Here is a 20,291-nt window from a genome sequence, read left to right as displayed (position 1 = left end):
CCAGTTTGGCTTGATGCATGTGCTCAGAGTTTTAATGAAACAGGCAGCTCAACTATGTGAAAGAAATAATCACATACTTTCTGTTTTGTTGTAGATGAAACTCTATTTCATCTACCATAGTATAGATTCATAAATCTAGTCAGGTCCACTGAGAGACTTTTTGTCTGTGTTAATCGTTTAATCGACAGTCTTATGCTAATGTGTGTTTCTTACCCTTATTTTCTCAGAAGTTTTTTGTTGTTGGTGTTACATGGTAATAGCATTCCACAGCTTTGGAACACAAATAATTGAATTGTAGGAATAACTTACTGTGTTATTGAGAGGAAGTGAGTTGACATAAACCACTGTGAATATGTGAATAAACCTTAAATCCCAGCCATAACAATAGTCAAATGTACATTACAACTTAAATATATGTGCTATGCTTTCAGCATCTTCGTAATGACAGTCATTTGACTGCTGTAGGGAGAATACACTGGAATTTGAACTAATGTTATTCTTGGATTTATAGGAGAGCTTAGTTCACATATGAGGATTTGGGGTTTTTTTTTAACTTAGAATGGCTGGCTTTTGAGGAATTACCAATAGACCTGTAACCCTTCGTCTTTCATTTTTCTTTTCAGGCTGTTGTCCACACTCTTGATCCTTGAGGAGAAGGAAATGTTGATAAGAATCTTTAACTATGGGAGATCTTTACAGTTCTTCAGAAATAAGAGATAGAGGGACCAGTGATCCTAATTAAATACTCTATTTTGAAGCAGTTTATTGAGAATTTCAACTTGAAATTGGATTCTTTATTATATGGCCATACAAATGTCAAATTTCAGAATAGTCCATGTATAATAAGTGTAGTTGTAGGCCTGATTTAGATAATGGCTATAACAACACTTGTTAAAACCTTGAGGGTGGCAGAGAAAGGTTATAATTTCCTTATTGTCAGTGCTCATTTTTTTGTAGGCATTCTGCAGAATTGAGATAGTTATATTCATACTGAAAATGCAAATAGACAATCTCACAATGTACCTCAGAACTTGGAGGTTTTTCCCAAATCTTGGTATTTGAAGGGGTTTGTACTTTGGAGCTGTAATTTTTTAAGATAAATACAGAAGACAGATTGAATTCTGGGAAGATTTCTTTTTAGGCAGTTGCCTCCTCTTAAAGACCAGGAGCTTGGAAATGAATGAGGAGGTGTGTGTAATGTAATGCATCACATACAGACTATCTTTGGTGCATATGGAATGTAACTTCAAGGACTATGTGGATGTTGGGCGTAGGGAAATTTGTCTTATTCTCTGCTCTCTCCTGAGTCTGCAAGTATCCTCTGGTTTATAGTATTTTTCTTTGGAAACCCTGTTCTGCAGAGGCAAAACCCGCATCTCTCAGGCCTAGAAAGAAAAATTGAGGAAGATACCCTCCACAAATACTGCTGTATTTGATTAGCTAGTGATGCAGTAAAGAGAAGTAAATTGAATGGTAGCAGTTTATGAATTTTCATATGTTTTTATTCACATACTATTTTACTGTATTTTTAGTTTTCCGTATATAAAGTATGCAAAGGACGGATTAATCAGAAAAGTCATTCTTAAATGCAAATCCACTGAACAAATCTCATTGCAGCAAACACAACTAAGAAAAACATTGTTTATTCACAGAGCTTGGATGTGGATATGAGAAAATATGCTTTAGTCTGAAGTAGGTGTAAGACAGAAAAGCATTCTGAGTATGTGTGTACCAGTTAACATACAATGCTTCACTTAATTCCAGCATTCACTAAACTGTGGTGCTCTTAGGGGGCACAAGCATATGCTATTCCTGGCTATCTCTGCTTAGCAGCTGCAGACAACCTTGAAAGGAATTTCATTAATCCGTGTAATGAACCTATCTAAGCAGGGAATCTGCTGTTCTTTCCTTGCCAGCAATAGGATCCTGGAGACCAGGGCCTGAGGAAGCTTAGCTTGGGTTGTGGTGTCACGAGATGGACTGAGCCAATCTAACAACTTGTTGCTGCTGGAAGGAGAGGGACTTCCTTGTTTACCCCTGCTCCCAGCTGTGGAGCCCTGACACCGTGCATGGCCTCTGGTATCCACTGGGAGCCCAGCTCACCAATCTGAGGACGTTCCCCCTCACCCCCAATAATAAAAAAAATCCCAAACCAAAATCCCTGAATGTTTTCTGCTTATGCTTCTGGGTCATAGCTGGGAGCAGGAAAGAGTTGAGCAGGCATACTGGTTTTGGTGTGTGAGACAAAGATGGCATTTGAAGGCAACTGGATTTGGGGACCAAAATGATGATGTGCTTGATTCAGAGAGACTGCAGAGGGGTACTCTTACTGCTGGCTTCCGAAGTATGAACAGTGGGCTATGGAGTGATGAAAAGAGGGGGCTGTATACCACTTCCAGAAGTAGGGGGCCTCTCTACAGTGTTGGGAAGGGAATCATTCCTGGGAGCATACTGCCTGAGAGATGCAGGGAACAGAATGGGAGACGCGTCCAGAAGAATGCGGTTAGCACAGGCATGAGGCTGAAAGCATGAGCAGACCTGACAAGACTGGTGGAAGGAGAGGCAGAGGCTGCTGGAGCCATGCTATCTTCTCTCATCCACTCATCACCCAACACTGGACTCCAGAGACAAGTGGAGAGGCAGTGACGGGGTCCCAGCTGCCAGAGAGTTCCTGTGCCAGACTGTCCAGACCTTGCAGTTCTTTATCCAGAGTGAGCCAAGACCACTTCAGGCTGTAAAAACCCTTTTCCTACTGAGAGAGTAGTAGGGAAGCTACTGATTAGTGCTGACACATGTATCTTACTCTGGTGGTTCCTCCAGCTGTCCATAGATTCAACATCGTTGGATTCCCATTTGTCACTTATGTGATGAGCTCCTACTAACTTTTAGTCTGTAGGGTGTTTGCCTTTATTTTCACCTTTCATATTTTCCTGCTTTGCAGCTGGTCATATTTGGAGTTGGTTCCAACAATAATTTGGCCAGCAATTGTAAAACTTGCTATCAACAGTAGTTTGTTCTTTAAAGAAAAGAAACAAGACCTAAATGGCTTGATGCCTTGTAGGTTATGACTGAAGAGACGAAGTTTTGCAAGTGACTTATGTCTGGTGTTCAAGCCTACTGTGAGCTAAAGCCTAGTATTCACTTCCAACTACCTGCTATGGTCTTAACATAGCTCAGATTTGCAGCCCTTTGCCTTCTGTTTACATCTTCCTTTTTCACCTCCAGTTGCTCTGCAGCAGCATATCTTCCAGGATACATTCCGTAGGAACATGTTCCTAGTTTGAGAATTACTGCTGTGAACTGAAGTCCTCCAGCAGTCTCACCAGGAAGTGATGATTTTATGTGATAAGGGATTTGCCTGAAACTGTGACTATGCTTCTGCTTTCTACACTTTGTGTTTACTTGTGTTATATCAGTGCAAATGAGATCACAGTCAGATTGTGGATTTAGTGCTGTTTTTGTATGTGCATTTAAAAGTTTAGAGAAAAAACTTGAAATTTTGAATTTTCTCTCTCCTTTCCCTTCCTACATAAAGCAAATATTGCTCTAAAATTACCTAGTTTAGGTAAATGATCAGTGATATAAAGTGTCTGTCTTAAAAGATGTACATCGTATCTTCACATTGTGCTAGAACATATCCATGAAGTCCCGAAGTGGAATAAAAATTTTAGTTTGTAAAGCTTGCATAATTGGTATGCTCTCTGCTCCCTATTTTAACTGAGGAATATATAAATCAGTTGAATGGAAAATTAAAAAAAAATCTTTGAACACAGTTATTTGCCATGTAAGTCTATTATCTAACTTTATTCTTTAATGTGCATTAGAAGATCTTTTCCTGTGAAACAAAGGGTGACCTAAGGCATTGAGTGAAATGATGTAGAGGATCTATCTTGAAAGTAACATATTTATTATAATTTTCATTTCCTTTATAATCCCACATTTTCATGTAACAGACTGGCCACACATACACTATAAGAAATGGTAAAGCTCACTCTTGTGGTATAGTAAGAGAAGTGCAGAAGCAACAGCCCTTTATTCTTCAGTGATTTTTGTTTGCACGTAAACATTAGAAGTGACCCTTAAACATACCGCTTTCTGTAGATGAATCTTTGATATATTCATTATTCTTCTTTTGATGAACGTGGTTTCTTTTGTTCTGTTTTTCTTTCTGTGGTCTAAGGAACTTCACAGGATCGATGCAGTGCACTATCAGGCTGCTGGACAGGTATTGATGCTTACAGCACCACTGACCAAAGCTGCTTTGCTAAAACTCACTGGTTTTTCATCAATCATGAAGTTACGAATACAGCCAATGAAGGAGGTGCGTGTAGTCAGGCTAGATGTTAGCAGAGACTCTGGAAGAAGCAGATTTAAAAAAACAAAAATTAGAGCTCATGATGATCAAAATAATCTGGTGGCAGAATCTTTTCAATATGCTACTAACTGCAGCTCTGCTGAATTTTCTGTGGGTCTTTTAAAATGTCTAGCCTACTGCCAGTCTCCTAGAGGCCATTAGAGTAAGTATAGGGAGTTATCTACATTTATGTAAAACTGTTGATACTATGTAGTCAATAGAGGCCAAATCTTGCATTTTTTGATGACAGCATTTTCTTTTAAGTGGCAGAGTAGATGAATCCCAGGGTGTGTGTTTATAACTTCTTTTAACATTACATATGTTGTCATCTGTGTCTGATTTGTTAGTTTGCATTTAGTTTACTGCATTTACATGGTATTAGTTAGTATTGTATCTTATTTGTTGTCGTGAAGTTCATTGCAAGATTTTTCTGTGCCAGGGTGATAACAGTATTATAGAACCAATGTATGGCATTGCTTTAGTATTCTATAATTAATGTAGAAATAGAAGGCTCAATGATGAAGCAGAACAGCATTTGCAATTACCACTTTATATTGCCTTTCTGGGAAGAGTTCTGTCCTAATAAAATTCCAGTTTGGATCTAAAGAGTGAACAGGCATCTGCACAGAGATTTTATTATTCCCTTTAGGCTCATTTTTCCTCCTGGTAGTGTGGGATGGATGAGAACATCACGCACTCAAGCCACTAATCCAAGATAAGCAATGTAATAAATTTTGTTGTTAGAGCTGTTCGTGATTGACATGCAAGGCACAGAGAAATATTGCTGCATGTTTTCAATGAGAATGTACAGAAGATGACTTAAAAATTGAATCACGTAGTGTTGATTACAGTTTGCATATGAACCCCAACAGAGTAGCTCTGTCTGCTGAATAAGGGAAGTAAATGTAGTAATCTTGGCCCACGCTACACAGATGGTCTGTGAGTCACAAATTCACATTAGCAGACATCTGTGCAATAGAAATCACTAGTCAGAAAAAGAATCTTCATGTTTTGTCTTGTGTTCAAAGATGCCGTTGCTTGAAGACGAAAGAAGCCTGCCAGCAACAAAAAAACCTTGAGACTCCAGTTACAGTGACAGTGAGTTTCCAATTCCATAAATAAATAAATTACTTACTAAAAACCAGTAAGGCCATACTGGTAAGTAAAATTGAAAAAAAGCGATTTTTTTCCAGTTGGCTGACTTCTTTACTGTAGAGTCCATACCTGACCCTCCAGCAACTGTGACTGTTTTAATTTCGATGAAGCAGCACTTTTTTTCCTTTGAGAACTTGAGGCAGAACATTTCTGATCAGTTCTTGAGCCTTTGAATTTTACCAGGTTGTTCACATAAGGTATGCTTGCTCTTTTTTGAAATGAAAACAGCCTCTGTGCTTTCTCTGGAAACCGTGTTTGTATTTGAGAACAATGTGCCACAAAGCTGCCAAAAGTTTACCTGGTACACCTCCAATAAACACTGGCTCCCTGTGGTCAGTTGCCTTTGGATTTAGTGGCCCTACCACATGGTTCACTTCAGAGTCTACATCCAGCTGTACCACGTTAGCATCTCTAATAACTGAAAGGAGAAGGAGAACAGGGATCAAAAAAGATCGTAAAAAGTAGCACATGAGTTTTCTGTGACAGATAGGAGTTATCTGTTTGATTTGAGTAGTTTGATTTAGTGTTTGCTGGATTGGGTGTGAGCCATCAGTGACAGTATATGGGCAGATTCTGGCATAGAGCAGGGCCAATGGAAGATACAGTGTGGGAGCAAGGGTGCTTCTGAGTGGGGCTCTTGGTTGCTGCCAGCTGTCTCTAGGCTGCAGGGCATGAGCATACAATGGTGTGTGGCTTAGTAAAACTATGCCAAATCATTCCCAATATGGGACATACTGGAATGCAGTGAGGTTTCCTCCTTGTTTGTGTGCCTGGGTTTCCTTCAGAGGGAAACCAGAATGCATGGGGAAAGGGTGCACACTCAAATCTCTTCTGGATGTGACGCTGAGAGGCATCCCAAGTCAGCATCTAGACAGGAAGGCAGGGAATTTCAGAGTACCTGGGGTTTAAGAGTACTTTTTGACTTTCAAACCCAGGAAAGAAGGATGACTAGCTGGCACAGGGCCAAAATCCTCTCTCTGTGTGAGGCAGGGGCTCTCCACATCTGTCCTGCTGTTAGACCTTTAAGGTCAGGATGTACTTGTGCCTAGTACATTCTACCAACTTATTTAACCTCTTATTGGGAAAAGAAGAATATCATCTGGTATACAATTTAGGAAAGGTTGCCAGCATTTCAGCTACGCTGTCTTGTGTTCTTTGAATAGGGAGCTTCCATCTTTGCTTATTCTTTGTAGGAACATGTGCTTGTCTTCCCAGGAAGCTCTGCACTACCTATATCTGAAGGAGTAGTACAACTGTCTCTTTCACACAAACTTGCATCTTGACATGTGAAAGGGAAGAACTGAAAATATGACCCCATTCCCAGTGCACTACCCCATGGTGATGAATGCGTGGGGAGGGAGAACTGGGCTCTTTTGTCTTACTTAGGGGATGATCATGTTTTACTGACCTGCAATTCGGTGCCACCTGCCATCACAGAGACTCTGTTTCAGTGTCACTGAAGTTGAAAAATCCCTGATTCCATTATTCAGTTTCACAGTAACCTGGAGGAAAATAATGTCGTTGTCACTGTAAAAACCCTCCTGTTCTCTTTTTTACTTCTGTTGTAATAATGCTGAATTCCCCACTCAAAACATGTCTGATATGTAAGTGAAAGAAAACCAGTATTTTATGAAATTCTTTACAATAAAGTACCTTTCTAATTCATGGATTTAGGTTTTTTTTTTTTTTTTTTTTTTTAGATTCAATAGTTCAGCAACATTTCTGATTTGAACTTAAGGAATAGTTCAGAAAAGGTTAAAAAACAACAGCTATTTTCACTCAAATTTTCTAGTACTGCTACCCTGTAATTTCCTGAGTGGTAAATCAGTGTGCTAGCCACTTAATAAGGTAAACAGTCATGAAAAACCCAAATATAAATGAACAGACAAGATGTGAGAAAGGAATAGATAGGGAACTTAAGAATAACTTGTAAGTTACAGTTAATGATATAAACCAGAGATGCTTACTAAGAAGGTAACTGGCAGGCTTGTTGCAGTGACAAGCAGGGAAGAGCTGCTTTTCCAGGGTGAATTTTGTTTATGAATTGCGTATACATTATACAGGAAGTGAGATTTGAAGCAATAAGTGATGCAATATCTTTTGTTAGACCAACTGATACAGCTGGAAAACCAGACAAGTTTCCGGATATGCAAACCTTCCATCAGAGCTTTGCATGAGAAGCACTAGGCTGGGCCAGTTGCATGCAGATGCAATCTTGAAGTGTGGCGTGATACATAGCAATGCAATGTGCTTTAAAAAGTTCTTTGTTAATTCACCAAGGACTAGCTACAGCCATAAGAATGTACTTTATCTTACCTAATCAGCTGTCAAAAGTTAGGTGCCTCACTGAAGCACCTGTGTCCTCTCTATAGTCAATACAGAAAAATAGATTCTCTGAATGACAGCTCATTTAATCATCTATATTAGACACTTGCTTTAGGATAGGATGAATCACCATGTTAAACTGTCCACTCAGTCACTCTGCTGTAGGTTCCTATTCCTGTAATAGAGGTGACGGCATGTTTCCTCAGGTGTTGCATTTCTAATTGAGGTACAGCCAGCCTCACTTAAATACCCTTCCACTTTGGTTCACGGTTCGATACTGGGTAGTGCATTGCAGTGGTTAAAGAATATTCCCACTGCTTAATCTCTTGACTATGCCCTGAGTTTCTTTACTGTAAAAAGGAAAAAAATGAAAAGATTTCCCCTGCTCTAAACTTTTGCTTGTTTTGTCCATGTAAACTGCAACTTACTACCGTATGTGTGCAATGTGTAGCATGAAGGGATCCAGATTTTAGTGATGAACGTAAAAAAAAAATAGCAACAGCAACAACTATCTGTTAAGTTCTTTTCAAACCTCTCTCTTTCAATTGGCAGCCGTACAAAAATCCAGAGCCCCAGAAACCAGATCAACACACAATCAGAACTTTCCCTTTCCCTCACTCTCCCCATCACACACATATATGTTCAAGAAAGAAGAGACTGAGCGCAACTCAGACTTCTTTTTTAACAAACAAAAATAAAAATGCGTCAGCAGTTACCTTACTTGTAACTGTTACACATTTTTGATGTGGGGATGAAAGAGCAGCACCAAAGAGTCAGTGCTCTTGCTTCTTTTCAGCTGCTCAATACATATTTATAGTTGGTATCAGTCAAGTGATCTGTTTTTGCCTTAGGTATTGTTTTTTGTATTTTAAAAGAAATATCTGGGTTGCCTAATCTAAGCAGTTAATATAAGTAAATATAATGAAATAAGAATCAATTAATGGCAAATTTGTAAGACAAAAGCTGCATAGAGCAGAGCCCGAGTAGGTAGAAGAAACAGTCAAAGCAGTGGAGGAGATGTGACCTTCATTATACCTGTCCATTTCTCATGTGCATATTCAGGTACTCTCCATTCACGCTGTGACCATGCAGTAGAATTCCTGAGCTGCTTCGAGGACGTATTTCAAAAACAACTTCAAATTTCAGGCCTAAACTGAAGGATTCATCTGTGAGGTAAAAAGAATAACATTCTTTTTGTACTGAGTTAGTGATGACATTGGACATGTATTCAAAGTCAGAACAGAAATTCAAAGCCCAGGGTGGAACTTGTCCTGTCTTTGAAACTATTGAAACATGTGCCAGTACACATACTTGAAGAGATGGCATAGTGTGCTGTCAGTGACCCATTTCAACTTTTGTTCTGATTATGTTTGCTTAGAGTACTAATAAAGGTTTCTTTATTTTTCCCAGTATTTAAAAAAGACATCTAAATATATTTTGTTTAAAAAATTTTCTAAGCAATAAAATGGACAGCAGAAAGTAAATTATCTGTATTTTTTGGCAGTTTCTTATTGTGCAATTTACTAGACTTTCAGCAGTCTTTATACAGTGAGTGGGAGTTCACTTGAGCTTTGATGATTCAGGAGAAGAAACTCCCTTTTTCAATCTGATGGCACGCCAGGGAGCAAATTAGAAACACTGTCTAGTTCTTCTTGGTGTTGCCAATGAATAGGGTTGTGCAGTTTCCTCCCCTGTTCAGATCAGAGCCTGTGTGACCAAAAACCCCTCATAAAACAATTCCTGGAACACAGCAGGCCTAAATGACAGAAAAGATGTGTTCTGTCATGCTGTTAATTATCAAGACACACAGAAAGCCTTTCCTTAGGATTTTTGAAATACATATTGTTTTAGGAATTAAAAAACTGAGGAATGACCATTTGCTGGTGTACTTGGTCTTAGCCACATTGATTTCTCTATGTCTATGATAATTTTTACCATATTATAATCTGTTCCCTTGTGAGATTATTTGAATTATTTGAAATACATACATACAGATGTATTTATTTAACAGCTAGTTAAGTTTCATGGTGACATTGTGATACGTCAACATCAGCTGCTTACCACAATAATGATCTGTATCTAATAATCCTTACAGCTCACAGCCTCAGAAATTAGCACACCCTTTAGTGAAATATACCATTCTGAAGCACAGTGAATACTGCAGTCTTAATATGGGATACATTTGTTTAGTAGTCTATTACCAAGGACGACATATCCTCCTTCTGATGAAAAGTATGTTCCGGCTTCTGATGGGCCTTCAAAGCAAGGTGTTACACTAAATGTCTGTGAAGCTGAGGTAATTGATCTTCCATTGAGCTGTAAATTGCTGAGACAACCACTAAAACTGTAGACAGAGTTAATCTGAGGAGGGGAAAAAAGCATGATTAGTAGATACACTGCTTGTGGAAGGAAGTAAACTCTTCTGTCTGTATTTGTACTTGTTTATGAGCTGTAAGGCTGTGATTGTCTGGTGCATCAGTTTTGAATTAACAGTTTCCAAAGAATAGAAGCAGGGCGGATGCTTTTTGTAGCCTCTCATGCCTCTCTGATGACTTCAAGGTAACTCCAGCTTGTGTTGTTTCTCAAACAATCCTTACTGAAGCAAGAGAAACAAAGCACAACTGGAGTAAGGCAGTGTTATACATACCTCATACCCCCCAGGCAAGACAGGGGTCTGCTTTTTCTGAATAACGTATCTATCTTGTTAGGCACATAACACTAAAGATTACGTTGAAGGAGACTTGGGTATGTTCATTTTTGCTTTAACACTCTTTTCCATATACTTCAGTACCAAGATGTGGAGCAGAATCCTGACTTCTAGGTACTGTCTTAAAATAGAAATACTAAGACAACACTAAAATCTCTCCAAAACTCATCTGTATTTCAGACCTTAGGGTGAAACTGATCTCACCTAACTTTACCTGTCTCATCTAAGCTTGAATGTCGCTAGGATTTCTCTGTTCCTCAGGGACCACTGGCTTTCCAGTTGCTGCTGCAAGTCTGTGGAAGTCTAGCCCAGCTACTGCCAGCCCAGCCTTGCTGGAACTTTGCTGTCCACTTGAATGGAGTTGTGTGCTCCTCCTCCTGAGGACTCAGATCATAATATGCTTTGGCCTGAACTCATGCCTACAGTCAGCTTTTGCATTAGCTGTACGTAGAGGTATGGGATGATGTAATGGGAGTCTGCTTTACCTGGATATTTTTTACAGCTTTTCCTGGAGCTACACCGCCAATATAGAGCGGTTCAGTGACTTGCCAGGTATTAGCACTACCGCTGAAAGGTTCTTCCAGTACCCGGAGACCATCAATTATCAAGCGACCGATATTTTTGCCTCTAATAAATATGACCTAGAAAAGGAGGAGAAAAATTTGGAAGATTAATTTCATCTGTTCAGGGAACACTTCTGTGCAGTGGAAGAAGATAAGAAGTTTGAGAAGAAAAGCTTGTGAGTGAGAGTCTACAAGCCTGTTTAATTAACTACCAGTATTCTTTGTTGGACAACTCTCTTTTCACATTCATGTAAAGACTAGATAGTAAAACTGCTGTCTTTCTTACCTGTTGGTGTACAAGGCAGAGGTAATCAAGGTTTACTGAGATCTCCTCATCTTATATTCACATATGTGATTCATTGCTACAGTGGTATCACTGTTAGCATTTTCATGGTCTTCAATGGTTTTACGGTCTGGATTCATCCAGCCTATTTTAAACACTTAAGTGCCCAAGTTAGGAGCTTAGTAACTGTACCTCTGTACTTAGTGAGGAGAGAGAGGTACCTGCAGAGGGAAATTCACCTTGACCCCTAAAATTGTCTTTTTATTTTTATAGACTACAGAGGGAGCCTAAAACAGTTGTGCTGCTTGCTTAGGCACTTCAAAGAAATTTGCTGAACAAAATTATCCTAGTCCTTCCTTTCCTAGCTAACTTAGCTCTTCATTGCCTCACTGTTCTGTTTGTTTCTGTCACTTCTGTCCAGCTGTTAGTGTTGGGAATTGCTGGATTTTTTATAACTGACACACCTTCCTAGCCCGTGTTAATGACTTCATAAAATGCTGTGTGGAGGATTTAAAAATACTGGCAGAAGTTTCTTAACATACAGGTGTGGTTATGAACACATGAATGAAAACTCCCTGAACTGTTACATCAGCAGTGTCTTTACTACAGCCTTGATAGCAGGTGCCATCATAATGATTGCTTTCTTTTACTTACATTGTGCCAAAGGCCATCATTGTATTTCTCTTGGCTCTTAATCCTTATCTTCTGATGACCAGCATTAAACATAAAAATGAGTCGGCCATGAGCAACAAAAAGGGCCATGAAGTTGGTCTCTTTTTGATCTGAGACGTAGAAAATCATTCCATGAGATGAGTGAGTTTTCAGACTGATAGAGAACTGAGCTCTGTCACATAAAAACACAACATTAAAATTAGAGCAGACGTAATTGATTTGAATAAACTGCAGGCAGAGGAGGACTGAGATTTTCCTCTCATCCAAAGGAATATACATCTCCTTTACCGAAGTGGTGTTTCTGAGAAATATTCTGTATTGGTTTTTGGAGTAGAAGTCAAAGCTGGAGAAGAATCTGCCATGCAAGGAACTTGTTTTCAAAAATTAAAATCTCTGGAGTGGATAAAATCAATACAAACCACCAATAACTGATACTATATACACTACATTTCCATTCCTGTGGAACAGCAACATTGGGGGACTTTTTTAACTGCGATGGCATGGAGGTCTGACAGTTCACAAATCTTTAATGTTATTCCAGACTCACTGCTAAGCTTCTCCTTCCTTGTAGTTCCTTGTGCAGTCCAAGACAACACGGCAAGTTATACTGACTTGGTTTGACACTATCAACAGTGGAGATTTCTTGAGTGACTGGTATTGCTTTGGGCCTAAAAAACAGCAAAGCTGTACTGGTGTAGGACAATGCCAGAACTGATTACTCCTGCTTCTCATGTCAGTTGACTAGCCTAGCTTCCATTCTTTTTATTGCCTGAAGGATCTGTATGTTCCCCATTGCATGTGTGTGTATGTTCCACTTATTGGTTGTTTTAAAACATCACAAGTCATTGTTTTTTGTTTTTTTTTTAAATGCACATTACAGTGGTGAAGCTGTAATAACAGCTGTAAAACAAGTATGTCTTGTAGGGATGAAGAAACATATTGGAGTTTGGGTTTTCCTTCATTTGGGCACCATCAGGACTGCCCTGAGTAAAACACTATTGAATTAAAATGAATGTAATACTTTTTTATTTAAGTCAGGAAATAGCACTCTTCTTTTCTGAGTTAGTGGTCTGGTATGCTTCCAGGAAGTGCTGTGTTGTTGAATTTATAGTCTTTCATGGAAAGCATTAAACCAAAATCCTTTGCTGGTCCTAACATACCATATGGCTTATTCTGTGGGAGCCCGGGAATTAAATATCTGCAATATCTGGACTCATTATTAATTACTTGAATTTCCATTATGGCTTGAATTGGACATGGTTTTTATAGCTTTATGTCCTACTGCACTGTGTAGATTCCTAACCATTAAACAGCTGACAAGGTTCACTCAACACATAACTGCTTCATTTCTTGGTGAACTGTCGTGTTCCTTTCCATCTCTACTGTAATGCCATTGCTTTCTGTGTAGACACCAAAGGTGCACTGCTTGTATAGAACTAACGTCCTCAAAGTCTTCATACAAATAGGCAAGGAGACACATTTTGTTAATATCCAGTGCAGATGAAGATTCCACAAGAAGGATGTAACTGTAATGAATTCTATTTATGGCTCCTACTCAACTGAAACACCTTTTAATATAGCCTAACAACATGCTCTATACAAAAAAGGGCCCAAGATATAAAGGAAAAAGCAAGGGTAACAGCAGAAATGTGTCCTTTTTTTAATTTGACATACATCTTCCTCCTCCCGGTATATTTAATGTTTATTTCTAAGGTCCCTTTACCTTTGACTGAAATCCTTTGGTATGTGATCAAATTCTTGTCGGCTGTTTGCTGTTCCTCCAAACTGATATGCATGTTCGGTTGCCTTGGGATTCATGGGCAAGTGGCATTGAGGGTCTCTCTGCATATTCACTTCTTGATACAGGTTTTTGAGGCCAGTTGAAGGCTGTGAAATCTTGTCTTTATCTTTTCCCACCTTCACAGAAAGAGAGCCATTAACCAGAAATTTTAACTAAGATTGGACATAATAAAGTAACAGTATCATTTATGTCTAAGCTAGTAATTTTTTCCTTACAAAAATACCAGGAATGGTTCCGAGTACAGTTTTTCTTGATCAGATCTACTACAGATGCTGATTTAGGGCAGAAGAAGTGATAAACAGAATATTTGTGTAGCTAACATAATTACAATTCAGTTCTTTCACAGTTTTCATAATTGAATTTTTTCCTCTCTGCTTTTGATGATATCAGCTATACTGTAGGCATAAGAGGACATGCTTGGACTAAAAGTTCTGCATGCTGTAAGACAGTTTTTTTTCACATTTATATTAATGCCTGCTAATTGTACCCAGTAGAGAGAGCCACGCAGAAGTAGCCGAGAACAGAAGCAAGCTTATTGCCTTTAGGATACAGTAGAAATCAAGAAGACTTGTTTCTGCAGGCTTTTATGAAGATGTCATAAATTTTGTTTTACAGTTCTAGCGAGAGAGAATGATGCAAGTGTAGGCCAGATAGATTGGGTCAGGGCAGTCATTTGCAGTGATGGAATGTGTAAAGGAACAGGTTCCTTTCCTTCATATATCTGAAATAGTCTTCATGTGGTACATTTTGGATCCATGATTTGGAGAATTCCCAGTCCTGGTACAGTATGTATCGACTTTGGAAAATTATAGAGTGGTACTGGAACAATTTGTAGCAAACCTTTTTATTACGGCTTCCTTTGGCTTTTGATGAGTTCTTTGCTTTCTTATGGAGAAGAGCAACTGGAGGAGATTCAACGGGGCATCCATACAAAGAAGTCTGAACTTTCTCAGAGTACTGCTGGAAATCTTCCACTTCAATCTCTCGATCCAACCTGTGTTTCAAAGAGGGGATTACAAGAGCAGCTTTTCTCCAAGTGTTGGAATTGTTTTCATAAAAATCACAGAATTTTACATTTATAGTTTAAATGATTTTTGGATGGGCTTTTTTTTCATTCTTGGATCATGGATAAAAGTACAGATTTATCAGTTAATGTTTGGGTAATATGGGCAGCCTACACTACCTCTACCTGTTGTATCCATGCATGCATAAACAGAGAGTATCAATCTGCAGCATTAATTCACTTTAAAATCTTCTATGTAGGAACATTTCGTAAAGCCTTTAACATCAACAAATTCTGACTATTTTCACATGACCAAACTCCTAACTTCCCCAGCTTCTGTGAGATGCCTTAATATCATTCTGTTTCAAAGGCAGACCTGAAAGCTACTTAGTATAAATGTAAATTACAGCTATGCAAATTATACGTTGCACCAGCAGCATTAGCAGGTGCAGTACTGAAAGCTGATTTACATCATGTTATTCCCACTTTAACAGTATCTTAACCTAGCAAGTCTGTGCCAACAGATTTCATGGCAAGTAAGGTAAGAAACTTAGTCACACATGCTGTCTAGGCTCACAAAATGAGACAGGGATTTTTACTGTGGCAATCAGTCAGTTCTCTTGAGGTACTATTTGAGCTGTCAGGCAGCGACTGCCTGGTACTGTGTTTGGGAGGATGCTACGCACCGAGTGAAGTAAGCGTTGCTTATGCAGCCAGTGAAATTGGCTTGCTGCGTTCTGAGGGGAGAGCCACCAAAATAAAACTTCTTGATACTGTCTGCGCTTTTCCCTGCTCTGTCCTTTGCTTGATTCTTCTTGGTTTGTTTCTTGTCATCAACAGTCAGCTCATATCTGCAAAGGCAAAGCATCCATTTTGTAGGCTAGTTTCGAAAACATCAATGCCAGTACATGCACCCAAAACGCTCCACCTAGTGCATACATCACTGAATGGTACTGCTCAAAGTCAGAAGAAGACCTTCTGGCTTCCAGCTGTGGAACAAGTACCAGTGCAATAACCCACAGGCAAAGTTGAGTCCAGAGACCCATGGATTTCATAATACCCTGGGGTTAATTGTGCAGTCCAAAAAAATACAGTCCACTTAGTGAAGACAGATAAACTAAGGGATTGCTAATAAATGGATGGAGCCACCATTTGGATAAAATAAGATCTAAGCACATGCTAATCCTCTTCTGTATGCCCCTATTCCTTTTTCCTTCTCTGTCACCACAGTGCATTGATGTTTGAGCTTATACAATGTTTTTTACCTAATCTCATCTTGCAACACATTAATTGCTACAGAAGTCAGGAAGGATTCTGTTGGTTTAGTAAGAAACTGAGTGTAACTAGGCATCAGACATTGATTTTGTTTGGCAAGTTCAAAATTCAGTACGCTCAGAGAAACATGGCAGTCCCCAAAGCTATTCCAAGGCATTGTTTTGCACCTTCAGCTTTTTCAAACTACGTTTCTTGGATGTCAGAAGTCACAGGTACAAACCTCTGCTTCCATTAGAAAACTGAGAATAACCTGGTTGTCTGCGTAGGCAAGGTTCTTGAAGAAAAATGCTGTGATTATTTGATCTTCTATGAAAATTTTAAACATAGAAAACAACGGTAAAACATACAAATAAAACAATGCTTTCACGTTTTTTAAGAAGCACAGAGACTTACTCCCTACTGCTGTCTTTAGTCTTACATTTGTGTCTGTCAGTGCTAAAAATATTTTGAGCATGTTCCGCTGTATATATCCCAGATAAATGCTTTTTGTGAAGGTGCATTGATTACTTCAGGGTCAATTTAGGATTGCTTTAACAAATCAGAACTATCATTCCTCCTGAAAAATGAATCTCATGCCAGTCTTCAATTATATTAACCTGCTTTCATATGTGAGGACGAAAAAGGACTAAGCTTTTAGAAAAACTATTACTTTAGTTTTACTAAAAATTCCCAGCATCTCGTGCTCAGGCCAAGCTGGCCAGTTTACCACCACATAGATTTTTTGCTTTGTACTTTTTTAACTGAAGTGTTCAGTTAAAAATATCACTTAGAAAAACTCATGTAAACATCACTTTGGAAGTGAATATTAAATGATAATGTACTTTACAAGAAATATTTGTATTCTAAAGGTAGGGAATAAAATATGCTGGACAGCTTTACCTTTCTGGGGTGACAGAAGTAATGATGAAGTGGGTTTTTCCATCATTGTAATTTCGGTCCGGTGATTGAATTTTGGTTCCACTTGCATTTAAAACCACAGCACCTCTGTCCATAGAGATGGATAATACATCTGACTGAAATACAGACAAAAACATCTTCATAAGCAAGTGTGACACAGAAAAATTTATAGTTCTGTGCATTTTCCTGTTGTATTTATTTTCCTTCCTGCTGTTTTCCCCATTTGTGCTTTATTTGCAGAAAGGTATACTAAGAAGCAAAACAGGAGATGATCTCATTATAATTTATATTCTTGCTGCTTTTTAAGCCTGAATTCTGGGAATTCTGCTGCTGATTATGTCTTATGTATCTGTCACATGAGCTGCTTCCATCTAGCACGGATGTATGATGTTTACATTTCATTTGTGTTTCTGGTACCCCTGATACTGTACAGAGCAGCTGTTATTGCAAGATTTCTGCTGTCATAAGACCAATACAATTTTTTCTTTTCCTAATTCCCTCTGATCAGACCTGTTTAATCACTGAAAATTATCTCAGAGATACGATCTGCTATCTGGGTCAGGCATATGGGATCAGCGTGCCACATAGCAGGAATATTGTCTGTTCCATTAGAGCAAACACTGCCACTGTTCACTGGTAGGAATCATTCTCTCTCATTCTGTTAAGTGCTAAATAGCTGAACTGCCATTTGTTAAGTAGGGCACTTGGCACCACACAGGATTAGAGCTGTTGAGTTAAAACCAGAAGTGGTGTGCGTAAGGACTCTCTTACGCGAACTATGTGGATAGCTGACATGGTTACTGATTTCAATTTAAGGTAATACTCGAGGCTGTAAAATATAAAAGTTCAGGAGTGGTTATCGGTGTCATACAGCCTTCCCTGGTGCACTGCTGATGATCTTCTGCAAGTATGGCAGAACAGACTTTTGGGGGTGGTTGCAAATGTTCTGTCATCTGAGCTCATGCTTGCTGCAGATGTCAGTCTGAGCCTGCAGGATCTTGGAATCGCTCTGGCTCACACAACATTTTGTGACTGCAAGTCCATATTTCTGCCCGTGTCACACCTCTGAGGGGGCACTGAGAGCAGCCTGGCTTCCCATAGCTGCAAAGGGCCGTTCTCAAGGGCAGCTTTTCCCAGTCACACGTGAAGCTCTAAGTACCACCTGGGAATATACGCAGCTTTCTGACTTATTTCTGTCAACTCAGCAAAGCTCAAAATACCATCCCACTAATTCAAACAAACTTTGTCCTTGCTTCTAGGGGATTGTCTCTGGATGGAAGATGTCAGGCCCTTGATATTATTTGCATTTTGATAGCACCTACAGGTCCAAATAGGGATTGCAGTGCTGCTGAGCACATGAAGACCCACTGTGCATTTCTGCCCTGAGGACTTAATTGGACACAAATGGATGCATGTTAATTCTACGCATATGATCAAATCCCTTTCTCAACATCAAAGTAATGTCTCAGCATTGCTAGTTTTCATCTGTAGATCAAATGCAAACTGTGAAAATGAGGTCATCAATGAATGCTTCTATATTGCAGACTGCTTTCTCTCTTATGAAACCATGAAGTGAAATTCGTATTACTGCCCTGGTATTCTTCTGGGAAACAATGCGAGGATAAAATAGAACAGACTGTAAAGAAATATATACTCACTCCTTCAGAATAGTAAAACAGCAGCCCATTGGGCTGTAATGTCCGGAAATTAAAGCCTCCTTCAAATTCACTAAAGAGGGGCAATTTTTGGCTTGATGCAATGAAGCTCTCTCCATTGAAATATGCTTTGCGGGACATCTGTATAGTAAATAAAACAAAATTACAAGTAAACCTCAGAAAACATTCAATCATAAAAAGAATAAGGCTATTTCTTTGTTATTTAAAGATGCAGCCAGTTCAGTTCTATAAAACCTTCTATAAACCGATTTTTTCCTGCATCTCTTAACCTAATTTATGTAGACTTTCCCTTGCATGCTGTGAAAATCTTAAGGAAGTGTAGCCATTTTAGACAGTGTAAGCCAAATTGTTCTCAGTTTCCTAGGATTCTTGGCCTCATCCTATGCCTGCTGATGTTAGTGAGCATGAAGACTAGAAGCAAAGGGGGCTCAAGCCCCTGTCTGAGCTGTGTGGCAATGAGTCACCATCCCAACATGTGATATATTAGTTTGCGTGCTGCACTGAGCTCTGGGGTGGGGTGGGGGGTGTTGGACATGGTGGTCTGAGTCTCAAGAGTAAAACTGGGTCCAAGGTAGGACAAATTGCAGCTAGCTTCCTTGTTGACGGAGGGTGAGATTGTGTGATGAGTTCTGCAAGTGGTGGGCTCCTTTGTCTTCACAGGTTTGCATAATGGCTTTGGGTAGACATCATTGTAGGACAAAGACCACAAACACCGTTTAGATTTAGCAGCCTTGCATTGTAATGGACGAATGATGAATGATGGCAGGGATCAGAAACAAAATGGCAATTTTCTCAGTGTTAATGTTGATGAGGTTGGTTTGTGTATCACAGAGGAAGAGCTAGCATGACTTAAGGGGAGATCTCATTTGAATGGTGACAGTCTTGCTGTCTTTTTCATTTCATATATCTGTTTTAGGATGCATGTGAGGATAATTCTCCTTATTTCTTTAAGAAAAAACAAATTACATTGGAATATTTCCTTTCAGAATGCAGCACACAATTTATTTCAGATCCAGCTTTCACACTGCAGTCTCACATATCATAAGAATATCAAAGTGAAACATCTTATGCTTTAATTCAAGGTGAAAATTGGGTAGTATGTCAGCAGGTGTAATAGGTACACACGCCGCCCCCGCCAGTCAATAAGTGTATGATCATTTCCTTGTTTGAAGACTTTCTTTCCATTGTTTGGAATAAAACTCAAGCTCACTGCTGTATCTATTGCCAAAATTTTGTTGTAATCTCACAAATGATGTTATGCTTACCAGTGAGTCCTCTGGGCACCCATAGCTGATTCCCAGGGTTCCTGGTTCTTCTAACAAGTTGAAATCCTTCTTTTGGAACTGGAAACCCTTCATGCAGCCTTTAAAGCCGATACTTCCTGCCAGATGTGAGCTAATGCTGTTGAAAAACAATGCCAAACAAGCTGCAGTTAGATAGCCCTTGCCTTTCTGAACAGACTTTTATTGCCAAGGTGTTCTAAAAAACTTGGAAGTACCTCAATCATTTGCCCAGTTCCTGCATCTTTATGTAAAATAACTAATAAAACACATTATGTGTTTTGAAAAGTAAGGATGCAC

General features: G+C 39.1%; 1 protein-coding gene across 1 annotated transcript in view; it reads right to left on the bottom strand.

The window, feature by feature from the left end:
• Window positions 1-1,502: 1,502 nt before the first annotated feature.
• The window catches only part of LAMA4 (laminin subunit alpha 4), a 105,044-nt gene continuing 86,255 nt past the window's right edge, over window positions 1,503-20,291 (bottom strand). The window contains exons 26-38 of the mRNA XM_009938093.2: window positions 19,977-20,112; window positions 18,694-18,831; window positions 17,018-17,151; window positions 15,550-15,714; window positions 14,701-14,854; window positions 13,783-13,976; window positions 12,042-12,231; window positions 11,027-11,182; window positions 10,036-10,195; window positions 8,870-9,000; window positions 6,918-7,011; window positions 5,808-5,927; window positions 1,503-4,355 (exon numbers count right to left, since the gene is read on the bottom strand). Coding sequence (XP_009936395.2) covers window positions 4,210-4,355; window positions 5,808-5,927; window positions 6,918-7,011; window positions 8,870-9,000; window positions 10,036-10,195; window positions 11,027-11,182; window positions 12,042-12,231; window positions 13,783-13,976; window positions 14,701-14,854; window positions 15,550-15,714; window positions 17,018-17,151; window positions 18,694-18,831; window positions 19,977-20,112 — 1,918 coding nt within the window. The 3' untranslated portion in view covers window positions 1,503-4,209. The remainder of the gene's footprint in view (window positions 4,356-5,807; window positions 5,928-6,917; window positions 7,012-8,869; window positions 9,001-10,035; window positions 10,196-11,026; window positions 11,183-12,041; window positions 12,232-13,782; window positions 13,977-14,700; window positions 14,855-15,549; window positions 15,715-17,017; window positions 17,152-18,693; window positions 18,832-19,976; window positions 20,113-20,291) is intronic.

This window comes from Opisthocomus hoazin, chromosome 2 (genome assembly GCF_030867145.1).
Source record: "Opisthocomus hoazin isolate bOpiHoa1 chromosome 2, bOpiHoa1.hap1, whole genome shotgun sequence".
NCBI lineage: Eukaryota > Metazoa > Chordata > Aves > Opisthocomiformes > Opisthocomidae > Opisthocomus > Opisthocomus hoazin.
The sequence above is the reverse complement of the archived record's forward strand: the minus strand, read 5'-3'. Positions and strand labels throughout refer to the sequence as shown.